We start from the raw sequence: 22,679 nt of genomic DNA, 5'->3' as shown, positions 1-22,679 counted from the left end.
CACCAGAGGGAACTGGTTTTCCTCTTATTCTCAGATCACTCTACCCGGATCTCCCTCACAACACCCCTACTTTCTACTTTTTTCTTAAAATTTTTATTTTTACTTTATTTTACTTTATAATACTGTATTGGTTTTGCCATACATTGACATGAATCTGCCACGGGTGTACACGAGTTCCCAAACATGAACCCCCCCTCCCACCTCCCACCCCACATCATCTCTCTGGATCATCCCCATGCACCAGCCCCAAGCATGCTGTATCCTGCATTGAACATAGACTGGCGATTCGTTTCTTACATGATAGTATACATGTTTCAATGCCATTCTCCCAAATCATCCCACCCTCTCCCTCTTTTTAACTTAGTAATTTACACACATGTTTCAACTCTGGTAGAGTCTAAAGGGTAGGATATGAGAATAGTTTATTTTGAATATAGAGTTATCCCTGGCCCTTAGTTTGCTTAGATCAGGGACTGAACACATGTTGTATGAGTGAAAGGATTAAAGGAAGTTTATACTTGATGTGAGGTGCCTGAAATTTGGGTGTTCATGACTGTCAGCTTACGTGTTTCTCTCTACTGTTTAGGACGTGTGTGTCCATTGCTAATTCACTAAGGAATGGAGGCTTGCTATCCTGACCAAGGACATTTGATCAGAAGTTGGATTAAAATATCTCCTAAGTCCCATCTGACTTTAGGAAACTATGAGTCTATTGTTTGCAGAGATGTCAGCATGACAGCCCTGAGTCATCTTTGTAGGTATTCAGAGATAGATGTCTACATGAATGTGAGTGGAACCAAATCATTGCAGCCGATAGATTACTTTGTGCCATTCCAGAATTAATAATGTAGTGCACAGAATCCTTGGCTGTTTCCTAATCCAACTTCCCAATGTGTATTTGAGTTTCTGGACAATAGAATAACAGAAATTTTTCATTGGAATGGAACTTTGTTGTGTTGAATCCAGCCTCCCACACAAAGCACGCTGCCTTCAGCATCCCTGACACATCCTCTAGGCTTTGCCTGAGCATGTCCAGTGAGCAAACTCTCACTAGTTTTCCAGTCCATTGTCGGAAAGCTGAGTTGTTAGAAAATTTTCTCTTACGTTGAACCAAAATTTGCGACTTTTTATGATAAAGTCACTTTTTATGAAATAGTCACCATCAGTCCTGTTTCAGCTTTGGAGCAACAGAGAAGTCTTCACTCTCTTCTACATGTGAACTTCACAGGTTAAAAAAAAAAATTGTGTCTTGAGAATTCTGAGTCTTCCCAGTGCAAACTCTTCTAGCTCCTTGAACAACATGTAGAATAATCGTCTTGTCCTGTTTTAGATTCCCTTGTTGGCAATGACCCTCTTAAAATGCAGCGCATGACATGTAGTACACTTACTTAAAGTCTGCACATTTAATCATAACTACCATTTACTGCTTAGACACCTTACTATGGATGCTTCACATGTGTCATCTTATTTAATCCCCCTAATGTCCCACGCAGACAGTTCTTACAACTTTTATTTTATAGATAAGGACTGTTTTTATTAATAGACTCAAGAGCACAGGGCAGTATCGAGCAGAGCTGAGTGTGACAGCTTCACACTCACAACCCTCCCTCCACCACTATGATACTTTTAATTACCCCTAAAGCTTCTTCTAGTAAACAGAAATCTAATTTCTACCCCCCCCCCCCCCCCCGCCCCCGTTCTGCAGTGTACATGGTCCCTATGTTTTAAGTAGAATACGATCCAGAAAGTCTGCTGAGAGAAAACTGACTCTACCCTGGGTGGAGAGCCCAGCCACGTGGTCTAAGCAAACACTGAGGGACTCTGTCACTCCCCAGCAGGGGCTGGGTTCCTTGGTGGTGTACTGCAGGCATTCTGGTGTCCGTTTGTTAAATATTTTGTAAGTGCTTACTTGGAGCCAGGACTTGTTAGGAAATTCCTGCGGAGGAACCATGGGCAGGTGCTTTTTGGGATGATCGACAGAGAATCAGACCCAGGTTGCCCTTATAGTCTATTACCAAAAGATGACACATGCTAGCCAACAACCATATGAAACAGAGGGCCGTGATGCTATTGAGATGTATTTCAGTGCCTCAAGGCAATGGCACCCCACTCTAGTACTCTTGCCTGGAAAATCCCATGGATGGAGGATCCTGGTGGGCTGCAGTCCATGGGGTCGCTGAGTCGGACACAACTGAGCGACTTCACTTTCAGTTTTCACTTTCACCCATTGGAGAAGGTAATGGCAACCCACTCCAGTGTTCTTGCCTGGAGAATCCCAGGGACAGAGGAGCCTGGTGGGCTGCAGTCCATGGCGTCGCTATGAGTTGAACACGACTGAGTGACTTTACTTTCACTTTTCACTTTCATGCACTGGAGAGGGAAATGGCAATCCCCTCCAGTATTCTTGCCTGGAGAATCCCAGGGACGGGGGGAGCCTGGTGGGCTGCCGTCTATGGGGTTGCACAGAGTTGGACACGACTGAAGTGACTTAGCAGCAGCAGCAGATTTCAGAGGAAGGAGAAATTGTTTTCAAGAGTGTGGGGAATCTGGCAAAGTTTTGTGGAGAAGGTTACATTTTAGCAAGTATCTTATTCTCTATTCTTTAGTTTCATACTTTAAAGATGATATTAACATTTTAACTCACAGGGTTGTTATAAGAGTTGAACAAAACAATTCAAAGGATTGTTTAGCACATGGCCTGTCATTTCATGTTACCCATAAAGTTTATGATTATATAAGAAGCATTGTTAATTGGGATCAAATACAGGGTTTCTGAAGTCATGTAGGCCTGGGTTCAAGTCCAGTGTGATATGGCTGTGGGCACTTAATTTCTCTGAGCTTCAGATTCCTCATGCGTAAAATGGAGGTGAATGATAGCCCTACTTCATACCTAGGTGGATTACATGAGTAAACACTGGCAACATAGTGCCTGGAAAAGAGTAAGTTCTCGGAAATTGTTAGCTGTGATTATCTTTTGAACTGGACTGTGTGAGATACGTAGGGTTTGGGTGAGAGTAAGAACTCATTGCTTTCCTGGTGGCTCAGATGGTAAAGAATCTGCCTGCAATGCAGGAGACCCAGGTTTGATCCCTAGGTTGGGAAGAAACTCTGGAGAAGGGAATGGCTACCCACTTCCAGTCCAGTGTTCTCTTTTTAAAAAATTTATTTATTTATTTTAATTGGAAGCTAATTACTTTACAATATTGTGGTGGGTTTTGCCATACACTGACATGAATCAGCCATGGGTGTACATGTGTTCCCCATCCTGAAGCCCCCTCGCACCTCCCTCCCCATCCCCTCCCTCTGGGTCGTCCCAGTGCACCAGCTTTGAATGCCTTGTTTCATGCACTGAACTTGGACTGGTGATTTATTTCACATATGGTAATATGCATGTTTCAGTGCTATTCTCTCAAATCATCCCACCCTCGCCTTCTCCCATAAAGTCCAAAAGTCTGTTGTTTATATCTGTGTCTCTTTTGCTGTCTCCGCATATAGGGTCATCATTACCATCTTTCTCAATTCCATACATATGCATTAATACACTGTATTGGTGATTTTCTTCCTGACTTACTTCACTCTGTATAATAGGCTCCAGTTTCATCCACCTCATTAGAACTGATTCAACCACTCCAGTATTCTTGCCTGGAGAATTCTATGGACAGAGGAGCCTGATGGGCTACAATCCGTGGTGTTGCAAGGAGTCGGACACAACTGGGTGACTAACAGCCTTTCAGATAGAGTGTATCAGGTGCAAGGGACACTGTCGCTTCAGCTGGGCCGTAGAAAGGGGGTGAAGGGAAGAAAGGAGATCAGTGCCCAGGGCCGGGTGGTCTTGGCAGCTGGAATGAAGATTCTGAGGTCTATTCTCTACTCAGTGGGGCCTTGCAGTTGCAGTAGCATGCATTGTGTTAAAGATCTTGCTCAGCTCTCATTGCTCCCTAGCTCCCCCTCGTACCATGTCCTCTGTAGCCAGTCTCAGACATTCCACTGTGGGCCACCGTTTACCCTCTCCATGGCTGTGCTCGCCTCCTAACTGGACTCCTCCCCTCTACCCCTGCAGCTCCACTCAGCTGTTCTCTATACGCCAGCTGCGAGAGCGGTTTTTACAAATGTGAACTGCGCTGCCTACCTCATCTGCTGAAACCCCCTCAGTGACTTTCAGGTCATTTCAGGCAAAATCCAAGTCCTTATCATAATTAAAAATCCTCTGTGTGATCTAGCCTCTCATTTACCCTTTCTATCAGTCAGCATTCTGGCAGGAAAATATCATAAATTAAAATGGGTAATGAGTTTTTAATAAAGAGGCCGTTTACAAGAGCATGGACAGGATTTGAAGAACCCAACATGAGACGGTGCAGTCATCTAAGAACAATCACGGTGCCTTGCCTTGATCAACCTGAAGCCAGGAGGCATGAAAGCCCATTGGTGTGGTCCCTATAGGTGAGCTTCTCTAGGCACCAAGGAGGTTGCAAGAGTGTGGCAAGTACATCTGGAGGGGCGACCAGAAGTCTTGGTGTAGTTTTCTAGGGAATCTTGTATCTCACATATGCCATTTCCTTCCGTCTCCTCATGCCCAGCCCTGCACCTAGCAATGTCTGCTCTTCCCTCTACTCTCATCCTGAGTATCACTAACTCAGAGAAGTCTTTCCTGACTTGTCCCAGGTTAGGGCATGCCCCTTATCACAAGCTTTCACTGTGCCCCCTAGCTATCTTTTGCATGTACATTAAAATTGCATAATAGTTAATTGTTCAATTATATGGTTAAGAAGTCTGTTAGGTTGGGAAAATAGAACCCAGTACAGTGGGCTCCATAGTAGAAGCCTGATAAAAATTTGCTGAAAAGTTGAATACTTAATACCCACCTTGTCCAGTCTTCAAATTTCTCCTTGTATGTAACCCAATTTTGATTAGAATAAGTCTTGCTCATGTTACCTGTGAATCTGTCATATTAATGAACCAATGAGACAATAGGCTATTTCAACAGGTATCTTTGAGTATCTACAATGTTCTAGACATTAATAAGTGTAAAGGAAACAGAAATGGGTAACATTTGGTACCTGACCTCAGGAGTTCATAGTTTAATAGGGGAAACAGTGATATAAACAAATAAATATCAAACAGTGTTACAAAAGCTCTTCTGACTGTCCATGCAAATTTTTCCTCCAGAGTATAGAGCATTCTGTTTCTATCTCTAGGGTCGGGGGAAATTTAACATTGGACAATTGAGTTGGGCCCTGAAGGATGAAAAAGGTTTGGCCAAGTGAAGGTGTTCCTGGAAGTGGGAACATAAGGGACAAATACGGACTGTGGCACATGGAGGCAGGAACTTGCATGACCTATGTCATTTCCACAATTAGAGGTGTACCCTAGTCAGCAGAATTTTCCAGGAGGTTTTAAATTTAATGGTCATCTTATACAAGTGAGATAGTGAGGGACAAAAGCAAGGAGGCATTGGGAGGCAGAGGAGGAATGGGAGGTTTGGAGGTCCATGAAGAACAGGGCAAGTTGAACAATGGCCACATATAGCAAGGGAGAATGCAAGGATGACAAATGGTTTTACAGATAGTAAAATGATTTCAGGAGTTATTTCTTTGAAAAACTCAAATCTACACCCATCCTTGCCCTGATGCCCGACTCGTGATGTGAAAACAGATCTGCCATGTTCCAGAGCAAGGTGTGCTTTTCCTGAGTTTCCTAAGGCTGGGGCATTGGATGGCTCGGTTGGCACTGGTCTTGGCACTTTTGAAATAACATTTCCCCCTGACTGCCGACTTAATAGTACACTATCTTCATTTAAGACTTTTGTCAGCAACTTCTCTCTAGGCTGTTTCTGAAAACATCTTTTGACAACTCATATTCTTGCCACCTGCTGATTCACCAAATTCACATTGCTTCAATGTCGTCTTCTCATTTTTTCTATTTGTGCAGACTTCCAAAGCCAGTAGCCATTTTTATTAATTCATGTATCCAACTGACCCAATGGGCGTGCAGTGTTTGTGCCAGGCATTATGCCAAATGCGGGAGATACAAAGATGTATAAAATATTCTCCTGGCCCTCAAGGAGCTTGCGATCTAGCAGAGGAGACAAATGCAATACCAATTTTTATGGCACCAAGAGCCTTGGTCTTGATTGTTTTCACCACAGAAAAGGAACAATAATTTTGTAATGACATAGAGGTGTTAGCTAATGCTATAGTGTCAATTACATTACAAAATATAAATGTAACGGATCAACGCATTGTGCACTGTAAACTTATAAATGTTATATGTCAATTATATAGAATAAGGAAATGAAGAAAATTAGTTACAAATTGAAAAAAAAGGAAAGAAAAACTGTGTCAACTTTTTTGAGCATTTTGCAATAGGGTTCAAATTATATTAACTTTTAAAAATCTCCCGTAATGTTCTTCCACTAAACACATATTTCTCCTTTAAAAAAATTGTGAGATCTGGTGATGTTTCATTCTCAAAGTGTACATTAAATTTCCCATGAGATCAATCTGTCTTAGTCTTCCATAGACTTATCGGTGATAGGCAACAATTTTCATCTTAGATAATAAAATAGAAATTGTGAAGTCTTATTATTCCACTGAATATTTTGAAAAAGAATGGAATCTCTATTCTTTTTTGGATGCTTACACAACAGGCAATTATTAATATTCTAAGGATAACGATCATTACTTAAAAATAAAAGATTGTCAAAATAATAAAGATAACCTAGAGATCTCTTTCTATAGGTTATTGCCAACCAAAGCACCTGAACACTTTTTAAATAAAAGTATGTGGCAAGTGAAGTGGTAGTCACAGGGTTTTATGAATGCACAGAGGAGGGTCCCTAAGGCTGGTTGGAGGAAGAGCAATGGATAGTATCTTGGGGAGATGGCATTTGAGTTGAACCTCAAAAGGGGAAGAGACATCAGTTGAGCAGCGGTGACTGGAGGAAGGGAGTCCAGGCAGATGAACACCACATGAACAGAGACAGAGCCAGGGAGTGACAAATGGGGATGGGGTTGTTACTGCATTAGACTCAAAGCCCGCCTCTGTGGCCTTCCCTCAACTGCAGCCCCCTGGCTCAGTCAGGGATTTCTTTTCTGCCCAGTTTTGTGCTGCCAAGAAGGAAACTGAGTTTGGTGCAAGCGAAACAGGCTTTTATTCAACAGCCAGAGAATGGAGAAGGGGAGCTCAATCTTTTAAAAGTACCTTCTCCCCAGGGGACGGTAGCAAGAGAATTTTAAGGGCCAGGAGGCCGCAGGTCACCAGGGCTCTAGGAAAGTGGTGGAAGTTGCTCAGTCATGTCCGACTCTTTGCGACCCCCTGGGCTGTAGCCCCCCAGGCTTCCTTTGTCCATGGGATTTCCCAGGCAAGAATACCTGAGTGGCTTGCCACCCTCTTCTCCAGGGGATCTTCCTGACCCAGAGATCAAACCCAGGTCTCTTGCATTCCAGGCAGATTCTTTACCATCTGAGCCACCAGGGAAGCCCAGGGCTCTAGGAAAGGGGCAGAGACGTTCAGGGACGCTGGGGCATGTGCAGTCCTTCAGTCTTGTTTGCACATGGCACAAATTGTGGCTGGCAGAGTACAAAGACCCACTTTGGGTGGAGATCTTAGCATGACAATGAAACGAAGGTAACTCTTGGACACCTGGAGGTCTCATCTGCCCACAGGCACGTTCTAATGGTCAGATTAGAGCTGGTTCCGGTGATGGAGCACTGTACATCTCTCAAAGCATATATGGTTACAAAGCATCTCTGCCAAACACCAGGTAGTACTTTTGAAACAAACACAGAGATAAATCAGAGCAAGTATCCTTCTGTGCTCAGGGGTTGGTATGGAAAAACAGACAAGTCAAGGCTAGAAAATCCATGACCTTCAGCTTACTCCGCCTGCCACCGCGGATCTAGCTGGTTCAGTCTGGTTTCATTGACCACGTTTGTGGCATGCTGTTGATAAAACACAACTAGCCTGTATGGTTAAAAAGCCAGTTTTTGTGCACGAGGCCTGGGCTGCTTTAATGGATGACAAGAGTGAGTGAGATGGGGGAGGATAGGGAGGGTTGTGAATGCCAGCAGTTTGTTTTGGGTAGATTTAGATTATGGGTGGCCATTGTAGGATTTTGTGATCAGGGCTCCATTCTAGGCATCTTGATGGTTGTGAGGAAGCTTCATTTGAGTGACACAGTATAGGGTGGGAAAGGCAGGAAAGGCCAGTTACAAGGCTATTACAACAATCCAAGTGAGAATGATGGGTGGGAAAGGAGTGGGAAGGAGAATGTGGCTTTTTTTTTTTTTGAATTTATTTGGCTGCTCAGGGTCTTTGTTGAAGCATGTGAGATCTTGTTCCCCAACCAGGGATCCAACCCAGGCCCCCTGCACTGGGAGCACAGAGTCTTAGCCACTGAACCACCAGAGAAGCTCCTGAGACTGTGGCTTCTGAGATGCATGAAGAAGGCGAAAGCAGGCAGGACTTGGTGCCTGATTAAATACGAAAGTGAGGAAGAGAGAACAGAGTGCTCAAGTCCAGATCCTAGTTAACACCTGCGAATGAACCAGCCAATGACTATGATAAAGTGTTTGCCTATGAAGTTAGGTCTTGGCAGCGCAGTCTGATTCCATCACTTGATGGCTGCGGACACTGCTGTAGCCATTCAGTCTCCCTGAGTCTGTTCCCCCACTGTTAGATGGAATAATAATAGGATTGGCTTCAAAGGGTTTTAATGAGGATTCAATGAAATAAAGGGTGTGAGAGCATTTTAAAAAGTTGAAAGGACTATCACAGGCAAAATGTTATAGCTCAAATGCTGCTCCTGTATTCTTTACCATCAAACCTTGCATTTCTGTTTATAGCTTGCAAAATAAGAACCTCTTCCAAAATCAACCATCAGTTCAGTTCAGTTCAGTTCAGTCGCTCAGTCGTGTCCGACTCTTTGCAACCCCATGAACCACAGCACACCAGGCCTCCCTGTCCATCACCAACTCCTGGAGTTCACTCAGACTCACATCCATTGAGTCAGTGATACAATCCAGCCATCTCATCCTCTGTCATCCCCTTCTCCTCACGCCCCCAATCCCTCCCAGCATCAAAGTCTTTTCCAATGAGTCAACTCTTCACATGAGGTGGCCAAAGTACTGGAGCTTCAGCTTTAGCATCATTCCTTCCAAAGAAATCCCAGGGCTGATCTCCTTCAGAATGGACTGGTTGGATCTCCTTGCAGTCCAAGGGACTCTCAAGAGTTTTCTCCAACACCACAGTTCAAAAGCATCAATTCTTCGGCACTCAGCCTTCTTCACAGTCCAACTCTCACATCCATACATGACTACTGGAAAAACCATAGCCTTGACTAGACCAACCTTAGTTGGCAAAGTTTGAAGACTAATTCCATAAGTAGTGTCAAAACTTTGGATTTGGGGGTGGGGCAGGAGGGAAGCAATCATCTTTTGTCCTCTTTTAAGCAGTAATCCTCTGTTTCTCTTTTCAATAATACTTAATTTAAAAGAGGCATTCTAGAGACTTCCCTGGCTGTCCAATGGTTAGGACCCACTGCTTCCATTGCAGGGGGCACGGGTACAATCCCTGTTAGGGAAAACAAGGTCCTACGAGCTGCATGGTGTGGCCTAAATAGGGTACTTATTCTTTTTTTTTTTTTTTTTAAAAAGGTGCCTTGTATTGTAACAATATTGTAGCCAGTAATTATATCATAAAAGACATGGAAGGACTTAAAAGAAAGCTGAATATGCAGCTTGTTATTAATTATCTTAATTTTCTTTTTTCTGTTACTTCTTCTGAAAGAAAAAAAATACTTCCCTTTTAATCACTAACTATTTGGGCTCCAGAGCTCTGTAACAAGAAGAGTTCAATTTTGTATATAGGAAGGCAAGATCTTTTTTGCCCAACATTATCACTTTCAATACAGGAGGTGGATTTTTGATAGGAGAAACGAGGGAATTTTGAAGTGTTTTGTCCACCTATTGGTGATCTTAAATAATTGCCAGTTTTACTAAATGACAAGTTTCACAGTTGTTCCTTTAAAGAAATGTTACTACCTATTAATAGGGAGTAAACAAGGATTGGAGAAAGTTGGCTTTGAAATGTGTTTTTAAAGTGCGGTTGGCACTTGAGGGGGCTTACCATACTTCAGACAAAATATTAAAGCCCTAGTGAAGTCAGTTGTCTTAGTAAGATGTGGGCAACTATTCGCCTTCTCCAACTTCCCCCAGTTGGAACTTTCCACAAGTCTGAGGGGGCACTAAACAGAGTTCTGTGATAGACATTAAGCCCTGCCTTAGACCGTATCTGCTTTTTCTCTCTGTGGTTCAGGGAGGTAATACAGCAGAGGGTCTAAAGAGTTTTGAACATCTATTGGAAAAAGTAGTTATGAATAGTTATGCCCAGAGTTGGGGGTGGGGGTGATGTGATGTGCTTGCGTCTATGTCTGGCGAGTGGACGGGTAGAGAAATTTAATTTTGTCGTGCAAGAAAGGAAGTATTGTGGTACCTTATAAAAGAGGGATCTGTTTTCAGTTTGGATTCCTTCTGCCAAACTCCTCTAACAGCCAGAGATGACAGCGGAGTCCAAAAACCAGTTTACAGAGTAGAAAAATGCCTGTCTTTAGACAGATTGGCCTGGTGAGTAGAGTGGTTAGAGAGGAGCTGCATCTCATAGGCTTGTGTGCTAAGTCACTTCAGCTGTGGCTGACTCTTTGTGACCCTGTGGACTGTAGCCCGCCAGCCTGCTCTGTCCGTGGGATTCTCCAGGCAAGAACACTGGAGTGGGTTGCCAAGCCCTCCTCCGGGGATCTTCCCGCCCCAGGGATCCAATTTGCTTCTCTGATGTCTGCTGCACTGGTAAATGGGTTCTTTTTGCCAACGCCACCTGGGAAGCCCCCATAGGCTTTGAGTTTGCAACAAAGAATCAGAATGCAAATTCACAATGATTCAGAATGCTAAGATTTAGTAAAAATCTTGGGCTGAAACTGAAGGAGGGTGTCTTGGCCCAGACAGAGCCATGAGAACACGCACAGGGCATCAGACCCACCCAGGATGACAAACCCAGTTGGCCAGGCCCAGGGCCTTCTCCAGAGAAGAGGGACTGAAGGTGGAGAAGGACAGAAATTTAGAGTGTTCATTGTGTCATTTCTCTCCTACTGACTGGATTCACTGATTGTCCCAATACTTTTTTTCTTTCCTATAAGTCACAGGTTAACTCTCTAAGTAACAAAAATTACAGTATCCAGAGCATGGTGAACCAGCAGTCCCCTTGGAGACTTCCCTATGGAGGCACCAAGCACTTTTATCCCTCTCCACAGAGGCATGAATTGAATTCCTGTACACATCTTTCCATTCCACCTCCCGCCCACCAGTGGACACCCAGTTGCCTACTTATTAAATAATCCGTTTTTCTTCTTCCCTTATTAGACATGCTCACCTGGATCATATATTAAATTCTCATATGTAATTAGGTCTCTGTTTGGACTCTGATCTCACTGATCTGATTTCTTTATTCACACATCAATATTAATTTTTTTTAAACATTCTAAATTTGTGACAAATTGTAAGCTGATAGGGCTGCTACATCCACATTATTCTTTTTCAAAATATTCCTTCTTCCCAATTTAATTTTTCCCATGTTGATATTTCCTATGAAGTTTAGTACATGTGGGGTGTTTCCAGTTTGTTCTCATTTCTCTGTCTGGGCCAAGATACCCTCCTTCAGTTTCAGTCCAACATTTTTACTAAACCTTAGCATTCTGAATCATTGTGAATTTGTATTCTGATTCTTTGTTGCAAACTCAAAGCCTATGGGGGCTTCCGTTGGTAGAAAGAACCCGTCTTGTCTATCTTCCTTAATATTCATAAGGGCTTTAAAAAAGCCCTTCTGTGGTGGTTTAAAGTTTTCTTCATAGGTCCTTTCTAACTTCCTAATCCTTCAATCAATATGGAGAAACTGCAGAAACTTGAAGATGAAACTTGCAAGGTGAGAGGATGATTTCACCTCTACAGTAAGATTATGATTTCTTTGCTAATTTCATTTTGTATCACTCACATCTCTAATTTTGTTCACGATAGTCCAGGGGATTAAAAAAAGAGAAAGGTAACCTTAGGATTTTCCTGGTGGTCCAGCCTACCTGCCAATGCAGGGGACAGGGCTCAGTCCCTGCTCTGGGAAGAGTCCCTATGCCATTGGACAACTAAGCCTGTGTGTCACAACTACTGAGTCTGCTCTCTGGAGCCCCTGAGCCATAACTACTGAAGCCTGTGAGGCTTAGAGCCCAAGCTCCTCAATGAAGATAGCCCCTGTGCGCTGCAACTAGAGAAAACCCACAGGAAGCAGTGAAGACCCCAAAATAAGTAAATAAATAATGAAAAATTTGAAAAGCGAACTTTAAAGAGTCTCCCTCCTTTGATTCTTCCCTGTAACTCCCCCAGCTGGAATCCTCACCTCTTGCAAACTGCTCTCCTTGCTGTTACCTGGCATGTCTTGGTCTTCATTGCCCATTCTGGCCCCCGAAGGCCTCTCCTTTCTCTAAAGTCCCGAAGCACACGTTGCAAAGGTTCGTTACATTCACATTACCCATTTACCACTCAGACAACTTGGTATGGTTACCAGTCTTTTTACCTCTCTGTCTTTCTTCCCAAAAGATTGTTGGAAAGGTCAAGTGTGTCATCCTTTTTTGTTTCCCCCTCCCTCCTCCTTCTTCATCTCACCCACAGGTCTCAGGTAATGTCTTGCACTTTCTTAACCACTTACTTTTGGTAGCAGCAATTGTGCATTCACCGCAGTACCCAGATTGTTCTCCTACTGGGATGTTCTAAAAGTAGAGACTTTTTTAAACTTAAAAAAAAAAAATCCAGGAAGTGAAAATAATGCTTGAATATCCTTTCAGTGCAAACAGAATGGCCAATAGTATAGTCTACTCACCATGTGGAGAAGAGAATGGCAATGCACTTCAGTATTCTTGCCTGGAGAATTCCATGGATGGAGGAGCCTGGTGGCTTACAGTCCATGGGGCCCTAATGAGTTGGATATGACTGAGCAACTAACGCTACTACTACTACTATAGTCTACTCAGCAATACTTTAGTTCCTCCTCTTATCTTCTGGGAATATGTGCTTTGAGTAGAATGATGAGCTGCTGGTACCATTTCAACTGTGATGGCATTTACTCTCTCATTGATTGAGCCATTCAGCTGGATTCTCGTCTAAATGCCCCAAAGATGATACTCCAGTCTAGTTAATCTTCCCATTTCCCAAGCCTCACTTCCTCCTTAAAAATTCCACAGATATTCCCCAGGGAGCCCTCCTTTTTCTGAATCTCTCTGGCCTTCTACAGACCATCTTTTTGGTTTTGGTGGTTACCAGTGTGGTGCTTGTCTTTTTTCAGAGCAACTCACACTTGGAGTGTGGACTCTAGAGGGTTTTGAAACCTGGTCTTGCCCCATGTCTACTAGCTACACGATCTCGGACAAGTTACTTAAACTCTTCAGGTCTCCTCAGTTTCCTCATCTTGAAATATGGATAATCAACATGGTTTCAACTTCCTAGGATTCTTATAAATATTACGAGTTAATATTTATTTGTAAAGTGCTTAAAACAGTCCCTGACCCAAAGTAAACTTTCCATAAGTATCTGTTTTTCTTTTTTTTAATTATACTCCTTCACTTGCTATTGGTGCACCCAGCCACTGCGGCTAAAGAAGACAGGAGTCAGCGTAAGAGAGAGCTTACTATTCACAGAGTCACGTGAACTGGCTTCTCTCTTCTCTTCAAAATGGAAATCTCAGTTCTTTTCATGAAAATGAGCAGTTCTCAACCTCACTGCCTCTATAGGGCAGGGCTTGAAGATCAGTTACGAGGTTCATCCTGTTACTACTGAGTACTAGCATCTTAATATTAATAACTGTAAAGTATATTCAAGAACTTTCTTCACTGGGCACTGAAAAAAGGGGCAAGTTTGGAGAAAATGAGTTGACTGGCTGGGACTCCCTGTCCCTGTTTCCCGTAGCTGGTAATGTGTTGGACAGATGGTGGAAGAGACACGGCTGTGTATGTCGCATATCATCAGCCCCTTGCTTTGTAGGACCTTAAATTGTTCCCTGGGTATTTAATGAGTTTAAATTTGGTTTTCTATAATAAAGATTGTAGCATTCTCAAGGTCAAGGGGCTGTGACTTATGAATCCTTGTAACCCCTGGCATGGCTAGAAGCACTGCGCAGATCAAGAAGCCCTCATAAATAGATTCATTGTTTAGACTGGTAGGACAAAGCAATGTTTGGATGCTGTTAAACTGCAGTTGGAGAAAAATTACAAGTAACTATAAAACTTCCCACAATTCCTAATCTACTGTGTCTTTATTGGTGCAACTCATGACTAAGAATGCTGATTCCATTCCAGTCCCTCTCATCACAATGAAGAGCAGTAAAACCCTGGAAGGAGATAGAAATGAGGGACCTGATTCTGCTAGTTGAGATAAGTCAGACACAGAAAGACAAATATTCACATATGATCTCATATATATATGGACTATAAAAAAGCAAACCTCATAGAAACAGAGTCAAATGGCGGTTACCAGGGGTTGAGGGTATAGGGAAAATGGGGAGATGCTCAAAGAGTATAAGCTTCTAGGAATCTAATTTACCACATGGTTAATAATACTGTATTATTCGACACTTGAAAGCTGCTCAAATGTTCTTACCATAAAGAAGAAATGGTAATTATGTGACTTGATGGAGGTTTTAGCTAGTGCTGTGGTGGTGATCATTTTGCAATACATCAAATTAATACTTCGTATACTCTAAACCTACATAATGTTATATATCAATTACATCTCAGTAACTCTGAGGTGAGGGGAGGGAAGAGAAATGGGAGTCCTGGATCATCCAGTTTAGAAGTTGAGTGTTGACTCTTCTTTGGAGACAGCCCTTATTTTAAAAAATATAAATTTATTTATTTTAATTAGAGGCTAATTACTTTACAATATTGTACTGGTTTTGCCATACATTGACATGGCTCAGGACTGGTGCACTGGGATGACCCAGAGGGATGGGATGGGGAGGGAGGTGGAAGGGGGGTTCAGGATGGGGAACTCATGTACACCCGTGGAGGATTCATGTCAATGGAGACAGCCCTGTATCTCTGATTTTTATTTTAAGTTCAGAATAGTGGCTTTTATGGCATCAGTCAGCACCAGGGGGCAGAAGAGAAAGCAGTTTGAATGGAAAGAAGCCCAAACTCAAAAGGACTATGAGTAAATGGTGTAAGCATGTCAAAGCTTCCAACATGGTTCTTAGTACCTAGTAGGTAAGGTATATATGTTAGCTGAATCTGAAAGTCTTAAGTCATTTAATGATGATTTCTCAATTACAGAAAAAGTCCAGGTTCACTGTAGAAAAAATAAAAAATACAGAGAAGCAAAATGACAAAAAAGTGAAAAGTGAAAGTTGCTCAGTTTGTTAGTATTAGTGTCTTCAGTCATGTCCAATTCTTTGTGACCCCACGGACTGTATAGTGCATGGAATTCTCCAGGCCAGAATACTGAAGTGGGTAGCCATTCCCTTCTCCAGGGTATCTTCCCAATGCAGGGATCGAACCCAGGTCTCCCACACGGCAGGCAGCTTCTTCATCATCTGAGCCACCAGGGAAGCCCACAGAATGAGAAATAAAATTTTAATTATTCATAATATCTCTATTGCCCCAAATTAAGCACTGTTAACGTTTCGGTCGAGTATATTCTCTTTTCCATATATGCATGTCTTACCCCTAAAATGGGATCACAATTTATTTTTCTTATTTCATGTTTCTCTGTAACTGTAATTGGTAATATCCACTCTTTAGCTCAACATAGTGTTGTTGAACACATACCAAGCACTTTGCTGAGTTTTCTCATCTGTACAGTTTCATTTAATCCTCAGAACAATTTCACTATCTCCATTTTACTGATGAGGGAGTTGAAGCTCAAACTTGTCTAGATTTGAAAGTGTCAAACCCAAACCGTGCCCCTTCAGCTAGTTTTGGTTGTGCTGAGAAACTAGAAGATCTGCTTTTAGTTGGATGTTTTCTTTAAAAAATCAAGCCCAAGTGATAAATAACTGCCCCAGTGATAACTCACTTTCTTTTTCTTTAACCACACCATTTGAACACTTCTGCTGCTGCTGAACAGTGATTTTAAAGACATAGGGATTTTTGTACATTTTACATTGTATATTCTGTACATTTTTATGGACTACTGGATAACTAAATTGAGAGCAGAGCAAGGACATGGATTTTATACAAACAATACCTACTCGACTTAGAAATTTAATTTTATGGTTGTAACTGATGATGGTCTAAAAACTCCCCAAACTAAACAAAATTACTAAACCTCGCTGAGAATAACCGGCCTGGGAGAGTCATGAAACTTACAGTGTGATAGTTTAACATTTTGGTTTTCACATCGCTGCCAGAGGACGTCAGAACCGAGTCGAGGGATTTGGGTTGACCACTGGCTCTGCGGGCTGACCCACCACATGAGCAAAAGAGGCCTTTTCATTTCTGGCTTTAGTTTTCTCTTCCAGGGAGAAAAGCTGAAGACTAGATTGAAATACAAAGTGCCTTTTAATGAAATGCTGCCTCATTGTCTTATAATAGGGCTAACACGGACTGCCGGTGGCTCAGACGGTAAAGAATCTGCCTGCAAAGCAGGAGACCCGGATCAACCTCTGGATCAGGAAGATCCCCTGGAGAAGGGCATGGCAACCCACTCCAGTATTCTTCCCTGGGAAATCCCAAGGACAGAGGAGCCTGGCGGGCCACAGTCCATGGGATCTTAAAGAGAAGACAGGGCTGAAGCGATTAATACTGACTAACACGGTTCATTAACAATATTGGTTAGAGAAGGAATGTACTGTGTGGTGCATTTGCAGGTTCACCCTAACCCCAAAATATGCAGTCAACTTCTGATTGCTCAGGGCAAGGAAAGGGAGAAGACGAGCCAATGCACCAAGCAATGAACAAGATAAACATTTCAAAAATATAAATATAAGCACCCACACACATCCCCTTCCCCCACCGCCACCCCTCCACGCGTCCCCGGAACGAGCCACAGTGTCCTGCCCTCAGATAACTGTATACAGAAGCCTCGCGAGTGAGACACCTCCCTCCCTGCAGCCCCGCTGTGTTGGCGCTCCGCGCGGGGGGAGGTTTGCTGCTTTCCCTCCTGGCCTGCGCCGGCTACTTGTGCTACGCGGTTGCCTCCACGCCTCCTCGCCCGGGGTTCGCGTTACTCTACCCTGGCCAGCTGGCCCGGGGTCCCAGAGCGCCCCCAGCGCCCAGCGAGCCCTGCACCACGGCAGTCACGTCCCGGGCAAGGGCTCGCGCCCCAGCCGAGCGCTGGTTGGTCGCGCCGTCGAGCCCGCGGCCCGGCGATTGGCCCTGGCAGTCGGCTCACGTGGTCCCGAGCAGTTAAGCGGCCTCTCGGGGGCCGCACCCGCGATCTGCCGGAGCTGCGGCCACACGGGGACTCCCGGGAGACGGGTGCGAACTCTCGCAAACCGCGGAGTGCCGCCGCTCCTCTGCCTGATGAGCTGCACCAGGTAGGTTCCCTGCAGATTCTCCGACCCGGAGCTCAGGGAGCGCGCAGCTGTCGGGAGGCTGGGAGGCGTTTTCCTGCTGTCATCCCCGCCCCGGAGACCCCAGGGGAGGGCGGGTTGACAGGCTGCTGACGAATCTGGCGCCGGGGAGGCCTTGGAGGTGTGAAGATTTGCTCTGAGCATCTTAGGCAGAGCTGATTTCGGTAAACGGCATCTTAAACCAGAAACTGTCTTAACGTGAGTCAGCTTTAGTTCTGATTCCCTCGTGGATTCTAACCGTATCTCTTGGTCCTGCACAGATGTCTCAAGGACTCGTGCGAAGAGCACTCAGATTGCTGGCTGTGTAGTTTAGCTTTGGGAAAAACTAACGATGGACGATGTTCACTTTCCTTGGTCCTCTTTCCTTCTTCTGACGGTTTGCCATAGCAAAGCCAGTCTCAGAGTTTGAGCAAATGATAATTTTTAAACTCTTCGGCCAGACTTAACATTCCAGGGAAATCACCATATCCTGAAACTGTCTTTCGATAAGTGCAAAATGTGAAAATACAGAGCAAACCCCCAAACAAAAAACCACCCACAAAACTACTTAAACAGCTCCTTTAGACATAACTTAGCAGAAGACTTCTCTAAAATTTCCGCCTGTTAACTATTATTAGACCAATAAATATAGCTTTCTCTCTCCTTTGTTTGTTCTAAGTTTGTAGGTCTCCCAGAAAAATCCTAGGGCTAATAAAGTGAACTCTCAGAATATTCTTTTATTATCCATCTTATGATAATGACCATTTGGCTATGTGCTTAGAGCTGCTGGGAAGACAGTTACTAAAGCCGGAATGAGAAATGTCACATACAGTATACACACACTTCTTATCTGAAGGCTAGGATAGGGGAAAAATGTCCATAAGTTTGGCAATGTATACTCAGGGCTAAAGGCCAGAAAAAATACCTTTCTTGATGGACACTTCATGGTTTAATATTTCTGGGCATAGTTATGTCTAAATTTGAAATAGCTTTATTATCTTTCTGGTTATAAATATCCATTGCCAGAACATTTGAAAATACCAAAAAAGTACAAAGGCAAAAATAGATCACCTATCACCCAAAGATAATTGTTAACTTTTTGTTGTGCTTCCTATTAGACTTTTCAACATTTATAAGTTCATATATGTGTTGTGTGTATATATATATATATATATATATATATATATATAAAACACATATATTGAAACTACCCTATTTTCAGGTTTGGCTTTCCCAGTGACTCAGCGGTAAAGAATCTGCCTGCAATGCAGGAGACACGGGTTCGATCCCAGGGTTGTGAAGATTCCCTGGAGAAGGAAATGACAAACCACTCCAGTATTCTTGCCTGGAAAATCCCATGGACAGAGGAGCCTGGTGGGCTATAGTCCATGGGGTCACAAAAGAGTCTGACATGACTGAGTGACTAAATAATGACAATAATTTTCAGATCATCAGATTTCCCCACTTGAATGTGGAGTTGGCATGGATGTCTTTTTGGGTGAAATACAGATTATGTAAAGATTTTTAAATTCATAAATGGCTGCCTTGCACTTCAGTAGGTTATTTGTGTAAAATGGGGAAGAGCATGGTAATGAAAGTGCAGAGAGAATCCTCTAATTTACTCTTTCTAGTCTTTTGCTCTCGAAACCCTTTGCTGTTTTTATTCTTTCTTTTTAAATGGATTATGGTTCCAGAGAAGTATAATTAATTCAATAGCAAAATCATCAAAGCAGTTGAGGGAGTGCAGTTTGGAACTTTGATTCTAGAACCTGTCTGGTCATTGGCTTACCTGGGAAGCTTTAAGAACATATACATTCTTGTCTCCATCCCCAGGGGTTCTGCGTTAGAGGCTAAGTCCAAGGATTCTGCATTGAAAAAAAAGAAATCCAACCCACTAGGCCATGGTGGGGGCTTCCGTGGTGGCTCAAACAGTAAGGAACCTGCCTGAAAACAGACAGGTTTGAGAACTGGTGCTCCAGAACAGAGCAAATGGTTTTAGAGCTGTATTAGAGTTGATCCCATCCAAATCTTTTATTTCTCAGATGGAGAAACTGGGACACCAAGTGTTTTAACCCATGGCCTATAGCCTGTCAAGGGCAGAGCCAAACATAAGATGCAGCTCTTATCACCTAATCCTGCATTGCTTTATTTCATGTGAGAGCACTGTGCTGGCTGTAATAGCCAACAAAAACAGTACAGACATACTTGGGACCAGGGGAAGTGCATTCTAGGTGCTGATGATAACCCCTCTTCTTTCTGTATTCCAGAATGATCCAGGTCTTAGATCCACGGCCTCTGACAAGCTCAGTCATGCCCGTGGATGTCGCTGTGAGGCTCTGCTTGGCTCATTCCCCACCTCTGAAGAGCTTCCTGAGCCCTTATGATGACTTCCAACGAAGAAATTTTGTGAACAAATTAAAGCCCCTAAAGCCGTGTCTCAACATAAAACAGGAAGCCAGAGCACAGGATGGCTGGAAGCCTTCACACAACCAAGCCAAGAAGCGGGTGGTGTTTGCGGACTCTAAGGGCCTCTCCCTCACCGCCATCCACGTCTTCTCAGACCTTCCCGAGGAGCCCGTGTGGGATCTCCAGTTTGACCTCTTGGACCTGAATGATATCTCCTCAGGCTTAAAGCTCCACGAGGAGAAGAACCTGATTCTGGATTTCCCTCAGCCTTCAGCTGACTACTTAAGTTTTCGGAACCACTTCCAGAAGAACTCTGTCTGCCTGGAGAACTGCTCTTTGCAGGAGCGAACAGTGACGGGGACTGTGAAGGTGAAGAACATGAGCTTTGAGAAGAAGGTTCAGATCCGGATCACTTTTGACTCCTGGCAGAGCTACAACGATGTGGACTGTGCCTACATGAAAAATGTGTACGGTGGCTCGGAGAGTGACACCTTCTCGTTTGCCATTGACCTACCCTCTGTCATCCCCACAAAGGAGAAAATTGAGTTCTGTGTCGCCTACCATGCTAATGGGCAGGTCTTCTGGGACAACAACGAGGGTCAGAATTACAGAATCGTCCATGCACAGTGGAAACCCGATGGGGTGCAGACACAGATGGCAGCCCAGGACTGTGCCTTCCACCAGGCACCACCCCCCAAGGCCGAGCTGGAGTCGACAGTGTTTGGCAGTCCAAGGCTGGCCAGTGGGCTCTTCCCAGAATGGCAGAGCTGGGGGAGGATGGAGAACTTGGCCTCTTACCGATGAATGAAGCAACCTGGTGACCAGTCTTGACCTTACTCCCCATGTAATTCTAGGTCTGTGTTGCTCAATCTTAGGAAGGCGTTGCTACTTTCCTTCAGTAGGTTTAGGTTGGAGCTTTTGAGACCTGGCTACAGAAAAAAGATAGCCCCTTGAGAATTTAGTGTGGGGGTTTGTATGGATGACACTGCCCAGTGTTGCTGTGGAGGATCAAATTAAAGCCTGGAACCCTATTTTTATAAAAGTAATATTCTGTCTTATACCCTTTTCTCCTTCCCTCTCAATTCACTGGCTTTCATCTTGGGCAAGGAAAGGTTGAGGAAGGACAGTGGATGGTGATGGAAAGCTGTGTTAATGGTATGAGGAATGTCTGAAAAGTATACACAAAGGGCTCTGCAGCTCAGGTCAGAGTAGGAGCAGGAGGTCTGATACTTAACCGTTGGTGAGAAAATGAAGGTTATTTTGTTTTTTTAAGTTGGTTTTACAGGTTTCTCCTGGGGAAGTAATTTGTAGGGGGGAGAAAAAGATCCATTCTAGGTATTCTCGTGGAGAAGAACCCAAACAAACTTTAGGGGTATTGGGTGGTTACTGGGGAAAGGTGAATTATAACTCTGGAGAATCAGATTTTTTACATGAAGCCTTTCTGTTCAACGTGACTCATCAAAAATCATGATCTGGGGAAAGCTTAAGTAAATCTGGCTTTGCAGTCCTAGTGGGATAAGTGACCTTACCTGTGGCCCAGGTATTATGCCTGGGTTCTCAGTGTAGATGCTGCCTAACCAAAAAAAAAAAAACCATGCCATCATCATTGGCCAGAAACTGGTAGGGACTCTATGTCATGTCAAGGATCACTCCCTGCAAGTGCCTTGATTAAACCAGAATGTTGTAGTTGCTTAACCCAAGTATCTGAAGGGTCATCTGATAACTCATGAGTGTTTGACCTCATCAGAAGGTCCCCTCTGTTTGCTGGCATTCCTCTTGCGACACTGTTGTATCTTCAAGAGTGTTGTCAGTGTGCACAACTCGCATCCTTCATATTGAAGGTGATTCGTTTTTCTGCCATACTTTATCAATGTGATATTGGAAGTGAAGACTGACACTGATTCTCAATTCAAGAATCCAGTACCTTGCACATAAAAGTAGCCATTTCTTGCCTATATTCTTCTTGTTATTTTAAGTCTTCCTGCCAATTTCTTGAAAGTCAACATTTTTTTTTTAATGGATGTGAATTGTTTTGGGTGTGTTGTAATATACTTTGTTTTGGACTGTGCATAAATCCATTCTGTAAGATCTTCAAAACAGGAGCCTCTGAATGTTCACTTCTATCATCACGCACATCCGTTGAAAGGTATTCTGAGAATGCAGTTAATTTTAACACGTGTGATATGCCATGCTGGAAAAGTTATTGGAATAACTCTGCTGTGACAGTATTTGAGGTTTGGCTAGCACCCACAATTTTTCTACTCTAAATATTTCACTCTCCTGTAGCTATCCTCTGTGAACTTCTCACTTTAAAAATAAAAGTGTTTGATATAAGATCTGAGAATGTTTTCCTTCTCAAAGTCCCAGTTAGTTAAATAAGAAACCATCAACTGAGATTCTCCTGTTTTGTTCAACTGAGCAAGGTTAGTTTGGACCGGGAATTGGATCCGCCTGAAGGTATTCACATGGTCCCAGTCTCATTAGTGAGAATTTCGACCTCCTGACCATTGAGGCTGGGGTCTAGAGGCAGTGACCTGGGCTGTTGGAACTGTCCCCATCTGTGCTGACTGCTCATCACACACTCTTCAGTTTTATCTTGGGGGCCACTTCTCAGCTTGAAGTGGGGGAGGGGATGGTGTGAAAAGGGCTGGAGCAGCTACTCTCTCCTGAGTTTCAGCTCCTTCGTGAAAGGGCAG

General features: G+C 43.6%; 1 protein-coding gene across 1 annotated transcript; it reads left to right on the top strand.

The window, feature by feature from the left end:
* The first annotated feature begins 17,474 nt into the window (after positions 1-17,474).
* Positions 17,475-22,309, top strand: PPP1R3C (protein phosphatase 1 regulatory subunit 3C). Its single transcript, XM_052660750.1, has 2 exons — positions 17,475-17,562; positions 19,845-22,309. Exons 1-2 carry the CDS (start codon positions 17,549-17,551, stop codon positions 20,785-20,787), a joined length of 957 nt encoding a protein of 318 aa, XP_052516710.1. The 5' UTR covers positions 17,475-17,548; the 3' UTR covers positions 20,788-22,309.
* Positions 22,310-22,679: the final 370 nt, after the last annotated feature.

The sequence above is a fragment of the Budorcas taxicolor genome, chromosome 23, assembly GCF_023091745.1.
Source record: "Budorcas taxicolor isolate Tak-1 chromosome 23, Takin1.1, whole genome shotgun sequence".
Lineage (NCBI taxonomy): Eukaryota > Metazoa > Chordata > Mammalia > Artiodactyla > Bovidae > Budorcas > Budorcas taxicolor.
This window is presented reverse-complemented; position numbering and strand designations above follow the sequence as displayed.